At 47.3% G+C, this 23,809-nt stretch overlaps 1 protein-coding gene across 5 annotated transcripts in view; it reads right to left on the bottom strand.

Annotated features, from left to right (window-relative positions):
- Positions 1-23,809, bottom strand: part of LOX (lysyl oxidase) — a 165,881-nt gene that overhangs the window by 63,399 nt on the left and 78,673 nt on the right. For 4 of the 5 annotated variants that reach the window (XM_068247027.1, XM_068247010.1, XM_068247019.1 and 1 more), the window contains exon 2: positions 18,792-18,900. In XM_068247027.1, the coding sequence (XP_068103128.1) occupies positions 18,792-18,841 (50 nt within the window). In that variant the 5' untranslated portion in view covers positions 18,842-18,900. Of the gene's footprint in view, positions 1-12,952; positions 13,026-18,791; positions 18,901-23,809 lie in introns of those variants that run through there. The other variant, XM_068247034.1, reaches the window with a different exon arrangement.

Here is a 23,809-nt window from a genome sequence, read left to right as displayed (position 1 = left end):
GAGTTGAGCAATGACATACAACCTTAGTTACAATTAGCTTGATAGACCTAGCAGGCTAATAGCTTTATATCTGACATAGGCCCCAGCTTTCTGAGATAGGAAACAGAGATGGGCATTACTGACAAAATTGTCAGGTAAAGTAAATACCAGTGCCACACTTTAGATGTACTTCAGTCATTCAAACCTGCCTTGGGGTAACATAGAGTGACTAGATTTTCGTTGGCTCAACATGGGGGGGGGGGCGTCGAAAAATGGCGGGATGCGGTGCGGCCATGACATTGCATGGGCGGAGCTAACATAATGATGTAACAGTGAGGCATAAGAAAGCAGTGTTTACGCCATGATGTGGTCAGACGAGGATTCGCATCATGGGTGTGCAGAAACTGTGTGATGCTATTTAATAGTATACCGTAACCTCAAAGCAGCAAGCATAGCCAACTATGACCATTAAATAATAAATGCAGCAACAGTTACCCCAGACACCAGAAAATAAACGCAATGTGGGCAAAATTTCAGCACAAAATAAATGCAATGGGCAACATGTCAGCGCAAAATAAACGCATTGTGGGCAACATGTCAGCACAAAATAAACGCATTGCGGGCACAAAATAAACGCACTGTGGGCAACGTCAGTACAAAATAAACGCACTGCAGGCAAACATGTCAGCACAAAATAAACGCGCTGTGGGCAACATGTCAGCACAAAATAAACGCGCTGTGGGCAACGTCAGTACAAAATAAACGCACTGCGGGCAAAAATGTCAGCACAAAATAAACGCGCTGCGGGAAAACATGTCAGCACAAAATAAACACACTGCGAGCAAACATGTCAGCACAAAATAAACGCACTGCGGGCAAACATGTCAGCACAAAATAAACGCACTGCGGGCAAACATTTCACCAGAAAATAAACGCACTGCGGGCACACATGTCACCAGAAAATAAATGCACTGCAGGCACACATGTCACCAGAAAATAAACGCACTGCGGGTAAACATGTCACCAGAAAATAAACGCACTGCGGGCACACGTCACCAGAAAATAAACGCACTGCAGGCACACATGTCACCAGAAAATAAATGCACTGCGGGCACACATGTCACCAGAAAATTAACGCACTGCGGGCACACGTCACCAGAAAATAAACACATTGTGGGCAAACATGTCACCAGAAAATAAACACACTGCGGGCAAACGTCACCAGAAAATAAACGCACTGCGGGCACACGTCACCAGAAAATAAACACATTGTGGGCAAACATGTCACCAGAAAATAAACACACTGCGGGCAAACGTCACCAGAAAATAAACACACTGCGGGCAAACGTCACCAGAAAATAAACGCACTCCGGGCAAACATGTCGCCAGAAAATAAACGCACTCCGGGCAAACATGTCGCCAGAAAATAAACGCACTGTGGGCAAAGTTCACCTGGAAAAAGAGCATTTACTCACCTGGCAGAAGACTCCTCTGGCGCGCATCTCCCCTGGACGATCCTCCCGAAGTCTCCCACGCTGACAGGCAGAGCAGGGCTACGGCAAGATGGCGCCCGAAGCCCTGTACTGGAGACACAAATAGTGAACACCGGAAGACAATAAGGAGGCTGGAGCGGGGCTGCGGGCAATGAACTGGCACGGCGTCTATAGACGCCGCTGCCAGTTCATGACGATAGAGTGGCCAGAGTCCCGAGGGCGGGACGTCCCGCTGCTAAAAGCGGGACATTTCCCGGGACCTCATGCAGCCTGGGACAGCTGACCCCGAATCCGGGACGCGTCCCCGGCAATCCGGGACGTCTGGTCACTCTAGGTAACAGAGCACATTAATGCTTTTCTAAATGTGTCTGTCTTCTGAATAAAAAGTTTGTTTTTTATAGTCTGCGCGGATCTTCCCTTTAACTCTGGAGGGGATAAGGCCCCTTGCTTGCTAAACCTCTCTCTTTAGGTGGGGAAAGGTTATCTTACCATCCTGCTCGAGTCTACATATCATGTCTCAAAACAGAACTAAAAGTAAAATATATCACTGAAGTTGACACATAGCTTGCTATACTAGCAGCCAGGCTTGAACAGAATGTACAGTGCAGGGAAAGTCCTGTCCTGCTAGTCATTTCACCCCCAGTCTGCTTCCCTAGTAAAATGATTCAAAGATCCGAATCTTTTCAATGATCAGATTCGAATGATCCGAATCCTTGAAAAGATCCGGACTTCCCATCTCTAGCAGCCACTAGGACACGCTCTATAGGCAGTAGCAGTGTTCGGCTAGGAACACACTATGTTGTGTTCTGTAGCATTATGTTATGTAGCATTTTGCTGCATATTTTTTTCTGTGCATTTCCGTTTTGTGTTTTTTCCAGCACATGCGTTTTTCTTGCGTTTTGCATGCGTTTTAATTTGTTTGCAGTTCGCATATATAAATCTCATATGCGTTTTGCTTGCGTTTTTAATTCGTTTTATGCAAATCACTAGTCAACAGGAAGCGGAAATACATCATCAAACTTGTTGTTTTTTTTTAAAGCATATAAAAGCGTATATAAAATGCACTTATACCTCTGCGTCACCATTGACTTTCATTATGTGCATTTTTGATGCATTTTTTAAAAATATGCAACAAAACCAGCGTTTTTGAAAACGCACATTGCAGAACGCAAGTATACCGGTATGTGTTTTTCATGCAGCCTATTGACTTCGCTGTTTTCGCTGCGTTTTCCACAATGCTAGCGTTTTTGCCTAGTGTGTTCCCCGCCTGAAGGAGTCTTTCCCAAGGACTCCTCATTGAATAAGTGGTGAGGCCCTGAACAGGAAGAGCCGATATTGGAACCCTGCTCTCCTGTGTCAGAGGCAGAGCCCTTAACCAGGATCCAGTCACTAAAAGAAGAACTAGCTCATCCCCAAGAGTGGGAGTACAGAGCACAGTGATGGAATCATCTTCTCACTTCTCACTGTCAGAAGGCAGCTTTTTTTAGGAGTGATGGTTGCTTCCGTGTGTTGTCCGTACCTCTCCTCATTCCCCCTGGTCCTTGTAATTAGAGTTGGGCCGAACCTCCGATTTTAGGTTCGCGAACCGGGTTCGCGAACTTTCGCGGAACGTTCGGTTCGCGTTAAAGTTCGCGAACCGCAATAGACTTCAATGGGGATGCGAACTTTGAAAAAAAAAAATTATGCTGGCCACAAAAGTGATGGAAAAGATGTTTCAAGGGGTCTAACACCTGGAGGGGGGCATGGCGGAGTGGGATACACGCCAAAAGTCCCCGGGAAAATTCTGGATTTGACGCAAAGCAGCGTTTTAAGGGCAGAAATCACATTGAATGCTAAATGACAGGCCTAAAGTGCTTTAAAACATCTTGCATGTGTATACATCAATCAGGTGGTGTAATTAAGGTACTGCTTCACACTGACACACCAAACTCACCGTGTAACGCACCGCAAACAGCTGTTTGTGTAGTGACGGCCGTGCTGGACTGGTGCGCACCATGGCGAGAGTGCAGGTTTTGGTGGCTTTACAGCCCATATGGTCGCCTGGCTGATGTAGCTGAATGACAGAACAGTGACTGTCCAGCTGATCAAATTTGGTCTGACCACAATGAAGCAACGACCTTATTATCTTTTGTGTGCCCCCCGAGACACTCATCTAGGCGCCGGTCATTGCTTCATTGTGATACGCAAGCCCCTTCACCACGGCAAGGTAATGATCACGAAGGGGAATGGGCGCATGTACATGCCTTTTCTTTTGTTGTTGCAGCTGCCCTCAGTGCAGCCAGAAAAATTAGGCAGTCATGTACACGCACCAGAAAAATTATTACAGCGGCCGCTGCTAGCAGCGGCCTAAAAAATTCAGCAATCCGCCTGGAGTCCCGGACCCTGTTGGTGGTGGCGGAGAAGGTAGTCAAGCGGCCTGCAAGCAGACATGCTGTGTGGAGGGACTGGGAGCGACTTAGTCTTCTTGGGGCAGGCCAGGCAGCCAGTCACACGGCGTGCAGGCAGAGATGCTGTGTGTGCGGGGACTGACTTAGTCTTGGGGCGAGCAGCAGCTCTCCGGGATCCATGCCTCATTCATTTTAATAAAGGTGAGGTACTTAACACTTTTGTGACTTAGGCGACTTCTCTTCTCAGTGACAATGCCTCCAGCTGCGCTGAAGGTCCTTTCTGACAGGACGCTTGTGGCAGGGCAGGAGAGAAGTTGGATGGCAAATTGGGACAGCTCTGGCCACAGGTCAAGCCTGCGCACCCAGTAGTTCAAGGGTTCCTCATCGCTGTTCACAGCAGTGTCTACATCCACACTTAACCGTTCCAGGCGTTGGTGGAGGGTGGATCCGGAAGGGCTACGGCGAGGCGTTGGACTAAAGAACGTCCGCATGTCCGACATCACCATGAGATCACTGGAGCGTCCTGTCTTTGACTGCGTGGACACGGGAGGAGGATTAGTGGCAGTGGTACCTTGCTGGCGTTGTGCTGTCACATCACCCTTAAAGGCATTGTAAAGCATAGTTGACAGCTGGTTCTGCATGTGCTGCATCCTTTCCACCTTCAGGTGAGTTGGTAACAGGTCCGCCACTTTGTGCCTGTACCGAGGGTCTAGTAGTGTGGCCACCCAGTACAGCTCATTCCCCTTGAGGTTTTTTATACGGGGGTCCCTCAACAGGCAGGACAGCATAAAAGATGACATCTGCACAAAGCCGGATCCAGTACCCTCCATCTCCTCTTGCTCTTCCTCAGTGACGTCACGTAAGTCAACCTCCTCCCCCCAGCCGCGAACAATACCACGTGAAGGTTGAGCAGCACAAGCCCCCTGCGACGCCTGCTGCGGGTGTTCTCCTGCCGCCGTCCCCTCCTCCTCCTCTCCCCCAAAGAAACACCTTGCTCATCATCCTCTGAGTCTGACTCATCTTCTGCACACGACTTCTCTTCTTCCTCCTCCTCCCCCCTCTGTGCTGCCGCAGGTGTTGAGGAAACAGCCGGGTCTGATGAAAATTGGTCCCATGCCTGTTCCTGCCGTAACGGTTCCTGGTCACGCTCATTCGCAGCTTCATCCGCCACTCTACGCACAGCACGCTCCCAGAAGTAAGCGTAGGGAATTAAGTCGCTGATGGTGCCCTCACTGCGGCTCACCAGGTTGGTCACCTCCTCAAACGGCCGCATGAGCCTGCATGCATTTTTCATCAGTGTCCAGTTGTCGGTCCAGAACATCCCCATCTTCCCAGACTGTTTCATTCTACTGTAGTTGTAGAGGTACTGGGTGACGGCTTTCTTCTGTTCTAGCAGGCGGGAGAACATGAGCAGGGTCGAATTCCAGCGAGTCGGGCTATCGCAAATGAGGCGTCTCACCGGCATGTTGTTTTTCCGCTGAATTTCTGCAAAGCGTGCCATGGCTGTGTAAGACCGCCTCAAATGCCCACAGAACTTCCTGGCCTGCTTCAGGACATCCGCTAAGCCAGGGTACTTTGCCACAAATCTTTGAACAACTAGACTCATGACATGTGCCATGCAGGGTATGTGTGTCAGCTTCCCCATATGCAAAGCGGCAAGCAGATTGCTGCCGTTGTCGCACACCACGTTGCCTATCTCCAGGTGGTGCGGGGTCAGCCACTCATCCACCTGTTTCTTAAGAGCAGCCAGGAGAGCTGCTCCAGTGTGACTCTCTGCTTTGAGACAAGACATGTCTAAGATGGCGTGACACCGTCGTACCTGGCATGCAGCATAGGCCCTGCGGAGCTGGGGCTGTGTAGCTGGAGAGGAGAACTGCCACTCAGCCAAGGAGGAGGAGGACAGCGAAGAGCATGTAGCAGGAGGAGAGGAGGTGGCAGGAGGCCTGCCTGCAAGCCGTGGAGGTGTCACAATTTGGTCCACTGCGCCCTGCTTGCCATCGTTCACCACCAGGTTGACCTAATGGGCTGTGTACGTAATGTAGCGGCCCTGCTCGTGCTTGGCAGACCAGGCATCCGTGGTCAGGTGTACCCTTGACCCAACGCTCTTCGCAAGAGATGACACCACTTGCCTCTCAACTTCACAGTGCAGTTGGGGTATGGCCTTTCTCGAAAAATAAGTGCGGCCTGGCATCTTCCACTGCGGTGTTCCGATGGCCACAAATTTACGGAAGGCCTCAGAGTCCACCAGCCGGTATGGTAACAGCTGGCGAGCTAACAGTTCCGCCACGCCAGCTGTCAGACGCCGGGCAAGGGGGTGACTGGCCGAAATTGGCTTCTTCCGCTCAAACATTTCCTTCACGGACACCTGACTGCTGCTGTGGGCAGAGGAGCAGGAAGCGCTCAAGGGCAGAGGCGGAGTGGAGGAGGGTGCCTGTGAAGGTGGAAGGGAGAAAGCGGCAGAAGCAGATGATGCACCTGAAGGAGGAAGAGGAGAAGGAGGGTGACTTTTCTTTTGTGTGCTGCTGCTGCTTTTGCTCAGGTGGCCATCCCATTGCTGTTTGTGCCTTTTCTCCAGGTGCCTTCGTAAGGCACTTGTCCCTACGTGAGTGTTGGCCTTTCCACGGCTCAATTTTTGTTGGCAGAGCGAACAGATGGCTTTGGTCCGATCTGAGGCACACACATTAAAAAATGTCCACACTGCTGAGCCACCTTGGGATGTGGGCACTATGGGGACCTCAGCAGCTGATGCTGAAGGGCAAGTTGGCTGGCTGTACATAGGTGGCGATACATGGTGCCGGACACTGCCACCAGCTGTTTCTGACGAAGAGCTGCCCCAGCTTCTTTCAGCAACTTCTCTCCTCCTACTACTCTCTGACTCCCCCTCTGAACTCCCCCTCTTCATCTCCTCTATTGGGAACATACAGAGGATCCCTATCATCGTCATCATCGTTATCATCCTGCCCAGCTTCGCTTGCCTCAGACAAATCCAAACATGCACCATCAGTAGGTCCTTCATCCTCCTTACACGTTACATCCATAGTGTTGCTGCGTAACTCAGACATATGAGCTGGTGAAAATTCATCTGGCTGTAACAACAATGGCTGTGCATCAGTGATTTCAACACTAAATAATTCTTGCGAAGTGTCAAATGCAGCGGAAGTGGTGCTAGTAGTAGCGCTGGTGGCTGAGCAAGATGAGGTGTTCTGTGTCGCTAAATACTCAACCACGTCCTGACAATCTTGGGAGGTGATGGGACGTGCCTTCTTCCGAGCACTGTACTGTGGGCCAGGTCCACACGAAATTACATTTACACGACCTCGCGCAGACCTGCCGGGTGGCCTTCCTCTGGCTCTGGCACTACCTCTTCCTCTACCTGTTTTGTCCATATCGGGTCGGGTATGCACGGAGTGGTATATCACACTGCGTGCACTCACGTAGGTAGGTGGGTTCACTTAACTGCACAGGTATGCGCACTGATGTGGTGGGTTCACTGAACAGAACAGGTATACAGTGGCGGGTTCACAGAACAGGTATGCAGTGGCAGGTTCACTGAACAGAACAGGTATGCAGTGGCGGGTTCACTGAACAGTACAGGTATACAGTGGCGGGTTCACTGAACACAACAGGTATGCAGTGGTGGGTTCACTGAACAGAACAGGTATGCAGTGGCGGGTTCACTGAACAGTACAGGTATACAGTGGTGGGTTCACAGAACAGGTATGCAGTGGCAGGTTCACTGAACAGAACAGGTATGCAGTGGCGGGTTCACTGAACAGTACAGGTATACAGTGGCGGGTTCACTGAACACAACAGGTATGCAGTGGCGGGTTCACAGAACAGAACAGGTATACAGTAGCGGGTCCACTGAACAGAACAGGTATACAGTGGCGGGTTCACTGAACAGAACAGGTATGCAGTGGCAGGTTCACTGAACAGAACAGGTATGCAGTGGCGGGTTCACTGAACAGAACAGGTATGCAGTGGCGGGTTCACTGAATAGTACAGGTATACAGTGGCGGGTTCACAGAACAGGTATGCAGTGGCAGGTTCACTGAACAGAACAGGTATGCAGGGGGGGGGTTCACTGAACAGTACAGGTATACAGTGGCGGGTTCACTGAACACAACAGGTATGCAGTGGCGGGTTCACTGAACAGAACAGGTATGCAGTGGCGGGTTCACTGAACAGTACAGGTATACAGTGGCGGGTTCACAGAACAGGTATGCAGTGGCAGGTTCACTGAACAGAACAGGTATGCAGTGGCGGGTTCACTGAACAGTACAGGTATACAGTGGCGGGTTCACTGAACACAACAGGTATGCAGTGGCGGGTTCACTGAACAGAACAGGTATACAGTAGCGGGTCCACTGAACAGAACAGGTATACAGTGGCGGGTTCACTGAACAGAACAGGTATGCAGTGGCGGGTTCACTGAACAGTACAGGTATACAGTGGCGGGTTCACAGAACAGGTATGCAGTGGCAGATTCACTGAACAGAACAGGTATGCAGTGGCGGGTTCACTGAACACAACAGGTATGCAGTGGCGGGTTCACTGAACAGAACAGGTATGCAGTGGCGGGTTCACTGAACAGTACAGGTATACAGTGGCGGGTTCACAGAACAGGTATGCAGTGGCAGGTTCACTGAACAGAACAGGTATGCAGTGGTGGGTTCACTGAACAGTACAGGTATACAGTGGTGGGTTCACTGAACACAACAGGTATGCAGTGGCGGGTTCACTGAACAGAACAGGTATGCAGTAGCGGGTTCACTGAACAGGTATACAGTGGCGGGTTCACTGAACAGAACAGGTATACAGTGGCAGGTTCACTGAACAGAACAGGTATGCAGTGGCGGGTTCACTGAACAGAACAGGTATACAGTAGCGGGTCCACTGAACAGAACAGGTATGCAGTGGCGGGTTCACTGAACAGAACAGGTATACAGTGGTGGGTTCACAGAACAGGTATGCAGTGGCAGGTTGACTGAACAGAACAGGTATGCAATGGCGGGTTCACTGAACAGGTATACAGTGGCGGGTTCACTGAACAGAACAGGTATACAGTAGCGGGTCCACTGAACAGAACAGGTATACAGTGGCGGGTTCACTGAACAGAACAGGTATACAGTGGCGGGTTCACTGAACAGAACAGGTATGCAGTGGTGGGTTCACTGAACAGAACAGGTATGCAGTGGCGGGTTCACTGAACAGTACAGGTATACAGTGGCGGGTTCACTGAACAGGTATGCAGTGGCAGGTTCACTGAACAGAACAGGTATGCAGTGGCGGGTTCACTGAACAGTACAGGTATACAGTGGTGGGTTCACTGAACACAACAGGTATGCAGTGGCGGGTTCACTGAACAGAACAGGTATGCAGTGGCGGGTTCACTGAACAGTACAGGTATACAGTGGCGGGTTCACAGAACAGGTATGCAGTGGCAGGTTCACTGAACAGAACAGGTATGCAGTGGCGGGTTCACTGAACAGTACAGGTATACAGTGGCTGGTTCACTGAACACAACAGGTATGCAGTGGCGGGTTCACTGAACAGAACAGGTATGCAGTGGCGGGTTCACTGAACAGGTATACAGTGGCGGGTTCACTGAACAGAACAGGTATACAGTGGCAGGTTCACTGAACAGAACAGGTATGCAGTGGTGGGTTCACTGAACAGAACAGGTATACAGTAGCGGGTCCACTGAACAGAACAGGTATGCAGTGGCGGGTTCACTGAACAGTACAGGTATACAGTGGCGGGTTCACTGAACAGAACAGGTATACAGTAGCGGGTCCACTGAACAGAACAGGTATGCAGTGGCGGGTTCACTGAACAGTACAGGTATACAGTGGTGGGTTCACAGAACAGGTATGCAGTGGCAGGTTCACTGAACAGAACAGGTATGCAGTGGCGGGTTCACTGAACAGGTATACAGTGGCGGGTTCACTGAACAGAACAGGTATACAGTGGCGGGTCCACTGAACAGAACAGGTATGCAGTGGCGGGTTCACAGAACAGGTATGCAGTGGCAGGTTCACTGAACACAACAGGTATGCAGTGGCGGGTTCACTGAACAGGTATACAGTGGCGGGTCCACTGAACAGAACAGGTATGCAGTGGCAGGTTCACTGAACACAACAGGTATGCAGTGGTGGGTTCACTGAACAAGTATGCAGTGGTGGGTTCACAGAACAGGTATGCAGTGGCAGGTTCACTGAACAGGTATGCAGTGGTGGGTTCACTGAACAGGTATGCAGTGGTGGGTTCACTGAACAGGTATGCAGTGGTGGGTTCACAGTACAGGTATGCAGCGGTGGGTTCACAGAGCAGGTATGCAGTGGTGGGTTCACTGAACAGGTATGCAGTGGTGGGTTCACAGTACAGGTATGCAGTGGTGGGTTCACAGAACAGGTATGCAGCCAGGAACAAGCTAAGCCTAACTAATCTTTCCCTATGAGAGACAGTCTGCAGCAGCTCGCCCTACTCTCACTAATGCAGGCACACGAGTGACCGTAATGGCCGCCGCTGCCTGCCTCATATAAGGGGGGTGGGGCTCCAGGGGCTAGTGTAGCCTAATTGGCTACACTGGGCCTGCTAACTGTGATGTAGAGGGTCAAAGTTGACCCTCCATGTGCATTATGGGGCGAACCGAACTTCCGCCAAAATTAACCTGCGGGATGCGAACGCGAACCACGGAAGTTCGCATGGAACCGTTCGCAGGCGAACCGTTCGGCCCAACTCTACTTGTAATCCTCCCGCTCCCGTTATCAGGAGCTTACCGCGGAAGGCGCAGTACAAGAAAACTTTATACTGCGCCTGTGCAGTAAGCTCCCGATGGGCGCCAAATTCTCACCATCCCTTGCTAATTTATACATGGGGTGGTGGGAGGAACATCGCGTCTTTGGGGGGGACTGCCGTCTACTGGAGGATGTTGTGTGGTACGGGAGGTATATCGACGACCTTTTGATTATCTGGAGAGGTGACGCCCCCAGTGCGGTTTCTTTGGTTGAATACTTCAATCAGAATAATTTAAATCTACAGTTTACATACACAATAGAGACTATGTCCATTAATTATTTGGACGTTACCTTGTGTGGCGATGTGGACACTAAGTCTGTCAATACCATAACCTACAGGAAACCGTGTAGCGGCAATGTAACTCTTAGGGCAGACAGTTGCCACCCGGCACATACCATTCGAGGCATCCCTGTTGGCGAATTTGTAAGAGCCAGACGGAATTGCTCGAGGGAAGATCATTTGCCGGGAGAGTTGGACATTGTCGAGAGACGATTGAAAGCTCGTGCTATCCATCTAGGTTAATTAAGAGGGGCAGACTCAGGGCCATAGAAAGGTCACAATTGGACCTATTGCAGAATGAGGGCGGCTTGGCCCAAGATCAATGCAAGCCAACTTTCGTCACCACTTACTCAACAGAGTACAGGAGTGTGACCAACATTATCTCCAAATATCTTCCCATTTTGGAAGGAGATGTGGGTCTCTCCCCTGTCCTGAAAGATGGTGTTAGATTTTCCAGCCGACGGGCTCCCACCTTAGGACAAATGCTCTCTCCCAGCCTATTCACATCTGGTGCTACAACGGACACTTGGCTGACAGTCAAGGGATCCTATAAGTGTGGGATCGCGACATGCAGGTATTGCCACTTACATAATAAAACTAAAACAGTTGTTTCTGCCTATAGTGGCCAAATTTACAATCTTAAACAGTTTATTAATTGTGGCACCTGTTATGTAGTGTATCTAGTTGACTGCACTTCTTGTTCTGTACAGTATGTCGGTTGCTCCACCAGGCCTCTAAGGCAAAGAATAGCCGAACATTATCTGGGGGCAGGGTGGTCTACTACCAACATCTCTAACGTAGCCAGACACTTTAGGGAGGTGCATAGTGGAGACATGAAAAGTTTCCGGTTTCAAGGAATAGAGAGAGTTATGTCACCAAAAAGAGGGGGAGACTTATACAAAATTCTCCTTAAAAAGGAGGCCATGTGGATACACCGCCTGGGGACTAGGTTACCCCATGGCCTTAATGCAAGGTGGGACTTAGCGCTCATCACGCATTAGCTTGGTTTATTTCCCTGTCTTCCCTTCCCCTCCCTCCCCCCTCCCCCCTTTGGACTGTTTCTCCCCCCGCCTCCCCCCCCCCTCCCCTCCCTTCCCCCCCTCTCCTCACCGTGAGTGGGACACCGTCACCTGCATATATATATACCTTGATCTTTCCATCCATGGATAGGGCCCACATGTGTCTTATATGCTTATATGCTCCCATGTTATGCTGTGATTGATCACGCTGTTGCTTTTTGCCACTTTTTTATCCATTTTTTGGTACATTACACTCTGTATCTTGTATTCTATATTGATTTTAATGCATAGTGTGTTTGCCTTTGTATGGGTTTTCTCACAGGTAATCACCTGTCCATCACACCCAGACCACCTTTTCAACTCCCCCCCTTTTGGGGCGGGGCTTTGAGTGGCTGGAGTGGGATATCCTCCTATATATAGGAGCTTTGCCATTTTGTAACCAGCTATGATTAAGAGCTGAGACAGCTCGAAACATGTCAGCGTTGTGATGCATGTGCATATTTTACATTGGATACGTCCTAAATAAAACTGTTTCTGGAATCCTGGACTGGTGCGGACCTTTTTGCTGTACTCTGTGGACCTAGCTGATCCGATCGAGCACACTCCAGTGATTGGCGGGTGGAGCGGTGTTGACACGAACTGTATAAGCTCCCGATGATGCGCGTGGCCATGGCTGTGCAGCTGCTGTGCTATTCGTCTAGTTGGATGAATAATTAGTAGGTCACTGGCGGCGGCGAACGTCGGAGGCTTCAGTGACGGCGTGGGACATAATAGCTGCAGGTGGTCGGTAGAAGCTCCAAGTAAGTGACACTTTTTTTTTTTACACCCCACAGAACGCCTTTAAGGTCTTCTCCACCCCATTCTTAAAGGCAATTTACTGTAGTACCTATATATGAAAATATAAAAAATAAACTTCCCTTTAGGAGTTAATAATAGATTGAGCCAACTGGGGGGGGGGGGGGGGGGGAGGGTTGGGGTGATTGGCATTACTTACCTATTTGGGGGCTGGTCCTCTGTCCGTATGGGATTTGCCATCTTCCCCAGGGAGAGCCACACAGGAAAGTGTGGCCATTCCTGTGCGAGCCTCAATCAGGCTGCGTTGTGGTCAGAGCTCACAATGCTATTTGATTACCAATCCATTTAGGGCTTAGTTGCATTAAGATTTTTATAAGGTGTTTCTGAGTGTTCTGGCTCTGGCTTCTTTAATATTACAGTTCATACAAGCACCTAGAGGTAGCATTTGCCTAGCTACACAATTAAACACATATGCTGCAATGTTGTTTTTATGCTTTTGTTTGGTGTTATAGTGGATCTCTAGAGACTGCTGCTAAAATGATTAAAAACATCTGCCCAGGGACAGATCATCCAGAAGGCAAACCTAGGCAGTTGCCTGGGGCGGCTTGGAGAGAATCTAGGGGCCTGGTGGATGCTAGCCCCCGCCAAATCTTATTCATAAAGCCAGGTGATCATCAGCGGTGGGCAACAACTGCTCTCTTGCCTGGGGCCCCATTTCATCTTAATCCTTTTGTGCATCTGCCAAATGCTTGAAAAACAACTACCGTACATTGCATTTGCCAGGCATTTTATAAACATCTGACAGGCACCCACACAATGAAAACCCCACCCCGGCTGATGTTTCCCTAGCATTTCACAAACTGCCGCAACTGCCAGCGAAATATGATAGGTACAAAAACAGTGAAATACTGAGAAAACGCTGATCACATTTTCTTGACATTTGAAATGATCTTTGGTCTGAACACAGCCTTACACTGTTCTGTGAAGTAGCCAAGTAAGAAATTAAAAACTTATATTACAGTTACGGTGGGGCTAATGATATGCCAGAACAGGGCTGGATTTGTGAAAAGGCCACAAAGGCCAGGGCCTCGAGCAGCTGCAACCCACGGGGGCACCTGAAAATGAAAGAGAGGTTGCTACATATGACAGAGGAGGCTAAAATTGGGGAGAAACGTGAAAAAGGGAACTAATGCCCAAAGGAGCTGTTAATGAAAGCTGGGGCCTACAGTACATGGATGAGGGGACTGCACATGGAATGGGAGGGGTGCTGCTGCACATGAAAAACATACTTGGCCTATGGGCACAAAAAGAATAAATCCGGCCTTACTCCAGAATGAATATAACTGCATAGATAATCTTGGAATAGGGGCCCACATGATATATCTTCTTTCTCCTACTATAAATGAAAAACTCTATTGCAGTACAACATATATCCACTTCAAGGACCGGCACCACACAGAGTATTTATAGCTCAGTGCTTTTTTATAATGTCATCAGAAAAATGACAGGCAACGATAGCCCGCTGTTTCGCCAAATGGCCTTTGTCAAGTTGCTCAAAAAGTCATAACCAAGGGAATATTGAAACATAGTGAGAGCACTAAAAAGCTATCAAATTAGCAGCTGTGTGATTGCAGACTCATGTATGCAACTGCAGTGAGATTATGTTTTCTAATAAACTCAGGCAGAGTTGGATCCAATAAATAAAACCTCTTGCTTTGGATGTTGCATGCAGTTGCAGTCAACAGCCACTAATTCACAAACCTCTCATTAGTCTTTACTACAGTCTTTTATACTCAGGTGAGGGTGAAAAAACAGTAGACCTGTTTTTAATACTCCAGAGTCCAGTGCAGATGACTTATGATATTCTCACTAAAGATTCTTGAAGATCCATACAGATGTGTTAAAAAATTAAACCCTGCTGTGTTTATATCTAACTTATAAAACAGCAGCTAAACGAGATATTTGGTTGTGTTGTGCCATTATACAGGGGTGTTTGGAAGGTTGGAGCAAAGCATGATACGCTTGTGTCATGAACTCTATTGCAGTGCATGCTTGGTGCACAAATGGAATGCTAGATTTCTCAATATGATAGCTTTATTTAAATAGAAAAAAACATGCACAAAAAAAAAATGGATTGGAATTTCACTATTTTAACGCACTGAGCAGATGCACATTACTGAACCTTCTAGCATGTTTCTTCAAGTCTGCTTGATTTGCAGTGATTGTTTAGAAATAAATATTTTTTCCCTAAAATGGAACACTGGTCTACTTAGGGGCGTAACTAGAAATCACTGCTCCCCCCCTGCAAAACTTTGGATGGGGCCCCTCCTAGCCCCCCCAACTCCAAGTATAGGTGCCCCCAGTATAGCCAGGTAGAGGTGCCCCCAGTATAGCCAGGCATAGATGTCCCCAGTATAGACAGGTATAGTGCCCCCAGTATAGACAAATATAGGTATCACCAGTATAGACAGGTATAGGTGCTTCCAGTATAGACAGGTAGAGGTGCCCAGTATAGCCAGGAAGAGGTGCCCCAGTATAGACAGGTATAAGTGCTCCCAGTACAGACAGGTATAGGTGCCTCCAGTATAGTCAAGCATAGATGCCCCCAATATAGACAAGTATAAGTGCTCCCAGTACAGATAGGTATAGGTGCCTCCAGTATAGCCAGGCATAGATACCCCCAATATAGACAAGTATAAGTGCCCCCAGTATAGACAGGTATAGGTGCCCTCTGTATTGCTAGGTATAGGTGCCCTCAGTATAGCTTGGTATAGATAGACCCTAGTATAGGTATCCAGTTAGGTGTCCCAGGAGCGCAGCATATGAGAGGGGAACAATGCCCACACAAAGCGGAGGGGAGGGGGTCCCATCCCCCCCCCCCTCACCTCGGGCTCCCCTGTCAGCGCTTCCCTATCCAGCACTGATGGCAGCAGCAAGCGGGCATGGAATGCAGACATACTTTTGCCTTCCATGCAGCGGAGGTTCCTCTCTGTAAGTGCCTGACGATCAGGGGTCGAGTCGGCCGTGAACGAGGGTGGACGACGTTCACTTGCTGTTTTCTGAGGGTGGACGTAGTTCACCCTAGCATCTATAGTGGAGGGGAGCAGCGCTCTGAAGGAGAGCTGTGGGCACAGCAGGGAAGGGGGAATGCCTCCCCCATCCTTTCCTCACCTTGGGGCTCCCCCTCCCTTGCTCTCCCCTCCAGAACTAAGTCTTGTGCGGCGGCTGGCAGCGTGCAGAACTTACCTCCGTCTCGTTCCAAGTGCCGGAAGTTCTGGTGCTGCTGCTCTGGACCAGACCAGACTAGCGGCAAATCCAGACACCATCCTGCGCCTGCAACGAGACGGAGGTAAGTTCCGTCCGCTGCCAGCCGCCGCACAAAACGTAGTTCTGGAGGGGAGAGCGAGGGAGGGGGAGCCCCAAGGTGAGGAAAGGAGAGGGGCGACATCTCTGCGCTGCTCCCCTCCTGCTGGCTACCTATTCTGGGGACATATACCCCTGCCTACATATACTGGGCACATATACCCCTGGCTACATATACTGGGCACATATACCACTGCCTACATATACTGGGCACATATATCCCTGGCTACATATACTGGGCACATATACCCCTGCCTACATATACTGGGTGGGCACATATACCCCTGGCTACATATACTGGGCACATATACCCCTGCCTACATATACTGGGCACATATACCCCTGTCTACATATACTGGGCACATATACCCCTGGCTACAAATACTGGCCACATATACCTCTGGCTACATATACTGGGCACATATACCCCCTGGCTACATATACTGCGCACATATACCCCCTGTCTACATTTACTGGGCACATATACCCCTGGCTACATATACTGGGGACATATACCCCTGGCTACATATACTGGGCACATATACCCCTGGCTACATATACTGGGCACATATACCCCTGGCTACATATACTGGGGACATATACCTCTGGCTACATATACTGGGCACATATACCCCCTGGCTACATATGCTGGGGACAGCTATACACCTGGCTACATATACCGGGGACTACTCTACACCTGGCTACTTATGGAACAGATACACCTAGCCACCTATTCTGTGGACATCTATACACCTGGCTACCTATGGGACATATATACACCTGGCCACCTTTTCTGGGGACATCTATACACCTTGCTACCTATTCTGGGGACATTATACACCTGGCTACCTATTCTGGGGATAACTATACTCATGGCTACTTATACTGGGGACACCTATAGACCTTGCTACCTATGCTATGGGTACCTATTTTGGGGGAACTGCTGTCAGATTATCTGCATTTTTGAAGAACCGCTGTTAACAGATTAAGTGTATTTTGGGGAGCCGCTGCCAGATTATGTGTATGTTAGGGGAACGGCTGCTGCCAGATTATGCGTATTTTGGGGAACTGCTGCCAGATTGTGTATGTTTGGGGGACCACTGCTGCCAGATTACATGTATTTTGGGTGTTACGTGTATTTTGGGTGATCCGCTACCAGGTTTCGGGTATTTTGGGGAACTGCTTCCAGATTATGTGTATGTTGGGGGAACTGCTGCTGCCACATTGTCTATTTTCTGGGAACCACTGCCATATTATCTGTATTTTGGAGGAACTTCTACCAGATTACGTGTCTTTTTGGTGTAATGCTGTCAGATTACATCTATTTTTGGGGAATACACTACGGCAGAGCTCAAACTTCCCCGGCAGACCTTTTGCATCACTGCTAAGGTCATGTATATTTGGCCCCACCCATGACCACGCCCACATTATGCGTGGTCACGCCCATTTTGGCACGTCACGCAGGTTTTCGGGGTGAGTCCACTCACCTCTTTTCCTAGGACTAGACCCCTGCTGACGATACTTCCTGATAAACAGGAAGTAGCATCAGGCGCTTACAGAGTAGAACCACCATCGCTTGACGTTCCATGCCCGCTTGCTGCTGTCGTCAATGCTAGAGAGGGAAATTGCTGACGGGGAAGCCCAAGGTGAGGGGGAGTGGGCCCTTCTCCCCTCTGCTGTGTGGCCATTATTCCCCCTCATTCACTGTGCCCCCTCCTTTCCCCAAAATGGCCATGGGTGGGCCCCAGAAGGGCCCCAGGCCCCCTCGTGGCTGCATCCCTTTCAGCCCCGATTGTTACGCCCCATGGTCTACTCCATACCTCAAGTACCTCAAATTAAGAGTGCAAGGTGGAGCTCTAGCATATGAAGCACTGAAGGTAAACAAACAACTCCTTTCTTTTTCTGATTAATCGGTCCCCGCTGAAATCTTTATCATTTCTCAAATAGTTTATCAGGGACTTCTGTATGGCTGATATTGTGGTGAAACCCCTCCCACAGTATGATGACAGGACTATGGTCCTGACAGTTCCCTGTCTGAACCTCGTTGCATTGTGGGAAATAACAGCTGTTTCCAACTGCCAAACAAGCAGTATCTCCCTCTGTGCATAGAACTCTCATTAATTAATATTCTGTACAGATCACCTGGCAGAATTAAAGATGTCACCATTAGTGATAAATGTCAGAATGTACATCAGGGAGAGGAAAGAGTTTACAATGGGCAAACACTGGCTAATTAATTTATGAATGAATATTGTAAAGAGAAACAAAACAAAACACAATTTTACTTATTATGTTATGTTCACTACAGTTCCTCTTTAATAGTAAGACTGCAAGAATGCCAGTTGTCTTTACTTGAGAAGAAGTAAAAAAAGAAAGAAATTCAATGGATAGTTATTCAGTTATTATTTTAGTTTCTTATGTTTCATAATTTAATATTTCTCTGTGGTATGTTAAAATGCCTCCAGCTCTGCATTCCTGTTCACTTCACGAAGCCTCCTCTGAGGGAGGACACTGTTACATTTCTCTACCAGATACCTGGAAATATCACCCACAATGGACAATTGGTTCCAGACATTCTTACATATTTAACAAACAATAATGCTTTTCCCAAATTGAGGAAGATCAAATAAATTCATGCAACCCAGTAGAAGACTACATAAGGGTTCCACACTGACCTTGCCAAGCAGTTCTCCTCTGCGGCGCACCTCAAGCTGTACATGGACATTTTCTGTACATAGATAGAGGACTGGATGTAGTAGGGGTCAGGTACCAAGTCTGGGAGGCCTGGAAACAGAAAATATAATATAATACACAACTGCTTAAGTGAAAATCAAAGCATCTTGGAATTCAGGGCATTTTGACAATCATGAAATATCAATCATCATCACAGCAAAGCTTCAGGACATGGATATCATATTACTCTTTTAAACTATTATACTTACAGTATATTGGTAACAAATGTAGTGGGTTGCAAAAGTATTCGGCCCCCTTGAAGTTTTCCACATTTTGTCCCATTACTGCCACAAACATGCATCAATTTTATTGGAATTCCACGTGAAAGACCAATACAAAGTGGTTTACATGTGAGAAGTGGAACGAAAATCACACATCATTCCAAACATTTTTTACAAATAAATAACTGCAAAGTGGGGTGTGCATAATTATTCGGCCCCCTGAGTCAATACATTGTAGAACCACCTTTTGCTGCAATTACAGCTGCCAGTCTTTTAGGGTATGTCTCTACCAGCTTTGCACATCTAGAGACTGAAATCCTTGCCCATTCTTCTTTGCAAAACAGCTTCAGCTGAGTCAGATTAGATGGGCAGCGTTTGTGAACAGCAGTTATCAGATCTTGCCACAGATTCTCGATTGGATTTAGATCTGGACTTTGACTGGGCCATTCTAACACATAGATAGGTTTTGTTTTAAACCAATCCATTGTTGCCCTGGCTTTATGTTTAGGGTCATTGTCCTGCTGGAAGGTGAACCTCCGCCCCAGTCTCAAGTCTTTTGCAGTCTCCAAGAGGTTTTCTTCCAAGATTGCCCTGTATTTGGCTCCATCCATCTTCCCATCAACTCTGACCAGCTTCCCTGTCCCTGCTGAAGAGATGCCCCCCCCCCCCCCCCCCCGAGCATGATGCTGCCCCACCATATTTGACAGTGGGGATGGTGTGTTCAGAGTGATGTGCAGTGTTAGTTTTCCACCATACATAGCGTTTTGCATTTTGGCCAAAAAGTTCCATTTTGGTCTCATCTGACCAGAGCACCTTCTTCCACATGGTTGCTGTGTCCCCCACATGGCTTGTGGCAAACTGCAAACAGGACTTCTTATGCTTTCTGTTAACAATGCCTTTCTTCTTGCCACTCTTCCATAAAGGCCAACTTTGTACAGTGCACAACTAATAGTTGTCCTATGGACAGAGTCTCCCACCTGAGCTGTAGATCTCTGCAGCTCGCCCAGAGTCACCATGGGCCTCTTGACTGCATTTCTGATCAGCGCTCTCCTTGTTCGGCCTGTGAGCTTAGGTGGATGGCCTTGTCTTGGTAGGTTTACAATTGTGCCATACTCCTTCCATTTCTGATTGATCGCTTGAACAGTGCTCCGTGGGATGTTCAAGGCTTTGGAAATCTTTTTGTAGCCTAAGCCTGCTTTAAATTTCTCAATAACTTGATCCCTGACCTGTCTTGTGTGTTCTTTGGACTTCACGGTGTTGTTGCTCCCAATATTCTCTTAGACAACCTCTGAGGCCACAGAGCAGCTGTATTTGTACTGACATTAGATTACACAGCACTCATCAGGCAATGTCTATAGGCAACTGACTGCACTCAGATCAAAGGGGGCTGAATAATTATGCACACACCACTAACAGTTATTTATTTGTAAAAAAACGTTTGGAATCATGTATGATTTTCGTTCCACTTCTCATGTGTACACCACTTTGTGTTGGTCTTTTATGTGGAATTCCAATAAAATTGATTCATGCTCGTGGCAGCAATATGACAAAATGCGGAAAACTTCAAGGGGGCCGCAACCCACTAAGCCTGCTTTAAATTTCTCAATAACTTGATCCCTGACCTGTCTTGTGTGTTCTTTGGACTTCACGGTGTTGTTGCTCCCAATATTCTCTTAGACAACCTCTGAGGCCACAGAGCAGCTGTATTTGTACTGACATTAGATTACACAGCACTCATCAGGAAATGTCTATAGGCAACTGACTGCACTCAGATCAAAGGGGGCTGAATAATTATGCACACACCACTAACAGTTATTTATTTGTAAAAAACGTTTGGAATCATGTATGATTTTCGTTCCACTTCTCATGTGTACACCACTTTGTGTTGGTCTTTTATGTGGAATTCCAATAAAATTGATTCATGCTCGTGGCAGCAATATGACAAAATGTGGAAAACTTCAAGGGGGCCGCAACCCACTGTATATATATATATATATATATATATATATATATACATATATATATATATACATATGTATATATATATATATATATATATATATATATATATATATATATATATATATATATATATATATATATATATATACCATTACTTTTCAACTTTTTAACACTTTCAATTTATTAATATTTATTATACTAAATAATAAAATGTATTAATAGTAGCATAGGGCTCCTCTATCCGAAGCTGAAACAAGAAGTTGATAGAGTTAGACTTTAAAGCTTTAATATCACCACTCCCATATTTTTCACTGTTAGCAAAATGCATTAAATTTGCATGCAGGCCACAATTATTGACCATCTCTAGTAGGTATGCTCAGAGAGAGAAATCCTGTTCTCTCTATGACCTCTCCTATCTCCTCCCTCTTCTGGTAAAAGATGAACACTTTGTTGTCAGCACTGCAGCTGCAGCTCAGCAGAGTCCTGTCTTTATATCCAATTTTTTTTCTGCTCTTTGGCACAGGAAGATACGTTTACAGTCTCAGCCAGCAAGGTAGTAAAACAATTAAACCTGTATGTTTGTATGGAGAACAAACATTTTGAATTGGAAATTATGACATATTCTATGCAATATACATAAAACAAAATCTAAACCTGACCCAGGGCTTTATATCTGTAGGCTGAGATTTGTACCTACAATTGTAGTGTTGCAAGGACTGATTGCTATTCAAAGTCTGAGTGGTATTCATTTATCTACCATGATGCGCTCACGCTCCCACGATGGGGGCGCATGCGCGGCCGGACTGTGTGTGTGCCGACTGGCCCAAACTGTCTGAGTTACCGGGCCACTTAGTAGAGTATTCAGGCGGCCTGGAAGGACAGGGAGGGGCTGATGAGCCTAAAGGGGGCTGGAGGAGGTATGTATAATTTTTTTATTAGGTATAGTCAGAGGTGTATATCTATGGTATAGCACAGCATGGTTTGTTTCCTGAAATTAGATGCATGGAGATTTTTATGAAGCAGGTGGTCTCGCACATGACACCAGCCATGAGTTGGTTAGCAGCCCCAAGTTATGTCCCCTCAAGTGGTGTCTCAAGGGGTGTCCATGACTTGGAGGAGGAATAGTATTTAAATGGTAATTGTGCTTTTCACAATTTACATGTTACCGCTTGGAAAACTAGTCCAAAAACATGGCCTGACATACCACTGCTATGCGGACGACACCCAACTATATCTTTCCTTCAAGCCTGGTGTGACAGACCCAACTCTAACTATAAACGCCTGCTTACGTGAACTACAGCAATGGATGAATGACAACTGGCTGAAACTAAATGCAGACAAAACTGAAGACTGGACTACTGCAATGCTCTCTACACTGGCCTTCCAAAAAAGGAACACTGCTGGCAGACTGCTAACCAACCAACCCCGTCACTGCCACATAAAGCCAGTCCTGCACTCCCTTCACTGGCTACCTATAGAATGGACGGTCCTATTCAAGATCGGCCTACTGACATTTAAATCCCTGAATAATCTGGGCCCTGGATACATGAAAGAAATGTTGCAGGTGCGTAGCAATCCCTGCAATCTCAGATCCACAGGTTCTAATAATCTAGTCATACCTAGAGTCCACTTGGAAACTTTTGGTCCCAGAGCCATCTGTCATGCTGCCCCTACGTTTTGGAACTCCTTACCTTAACAGATCAGGACAGCTCCATCCCTGGACGTGTTTAAATCCAGACTGCAAACGCACCTGTTCAGTTTGGCATTTGCAGAAATATAACTTTTGTTGTGTTAATACTTCATCCTACTACCAATTACTGAATCTGAGAGAGCCAAAGCGCTTTGAGTCTTATGGGAGAAAAGCGCTATAGAAATGTTATTGTATTGTATTATAGTATTTAACACCATCTGGAATTTCAGCACCAGCAGGGTGAGCCATTATTCAGCTCACCCTGCCACCAACTCACCGGCAGCCGGACAATACTTATGCCATATTTATGCACTGATTTTCCTTTATGCTGTTGTTGTAGATAAAGATATGAATTTCTCTGCAATGACAAGTCAAAGTATGTTATCTTCTTACATCACCTGCACAGTGATGTAGCCTTTATATCTCTGACTCTCTAAAATATCCTTCTAAGAAGAGTAAGAAAGGCGACCATGCAGATTCACGTAGAGCCTTGTGCTGCGCAGGGGATCTAATATATAAAATGGACACTATTGCTATTAGCAATAATCATCTGCGAACGTTGTCTTCCTTGGCGCTATACAGCTGCATAATATATTGAGTAGAAGCAATACAAACAGTTCACATGGACAAACAAAGGTAATGTAGATCATACACAGTTGTATTACACACTCTAGTTAGTGGTAGATATGGTAATTGACTGAGATCGATTGGTTACTATGCATGTTCAATGAGATGCAAATAATTCTGAGTTGATGCAAATTTTTGCAGCTTGAAAATGGAACAATCAAATCCTGCCAAGGGGGATTTTGATTGTTCAATTTTCAAGCTGAGAAAGCAAAGAGAGGCCTAAGGCATGCTAGCCCAGAAGACCTTCCAGTGGAGATGTACAGGTGAGGTTTGTATGTTATTCTTTCTCATCTCCATGAGGATCTGTTAGCAGGCAAAAGGAATATTACCTTGCCAGATACATTTTATGACGCTACATCTCCCTTTTAAATGGAGACTATAAATAATTAGCCAACCGCATTAAGATTAACTACTTAATGACCGCCTAATGCCGATAGGTGGCGGCAGGTCGTAAGTGGTA

This window comes from Hyperolius riggenbachi, chromosome 1, assembly GCF_040937935.1.
Source record: "Hyperolius riggenbachi isolate aHypRig1 chromosome 1, aHypRig1.pri, whole genome shotgun sequence".
In the NCBI taxonomy this organism is placed as follows: domain Eukaryota; kingdom Metazoa; phylum Chordata; class Amphibia; order Anura; family Hyperoliidae; genus Hyperolius; species Hyperolius riggenbachi.
The sequence above is the reverse complement of the archived record's forward strand: the minus strand, read 5'-3'. Positions and strand labels throughout refer to the sequence as shown.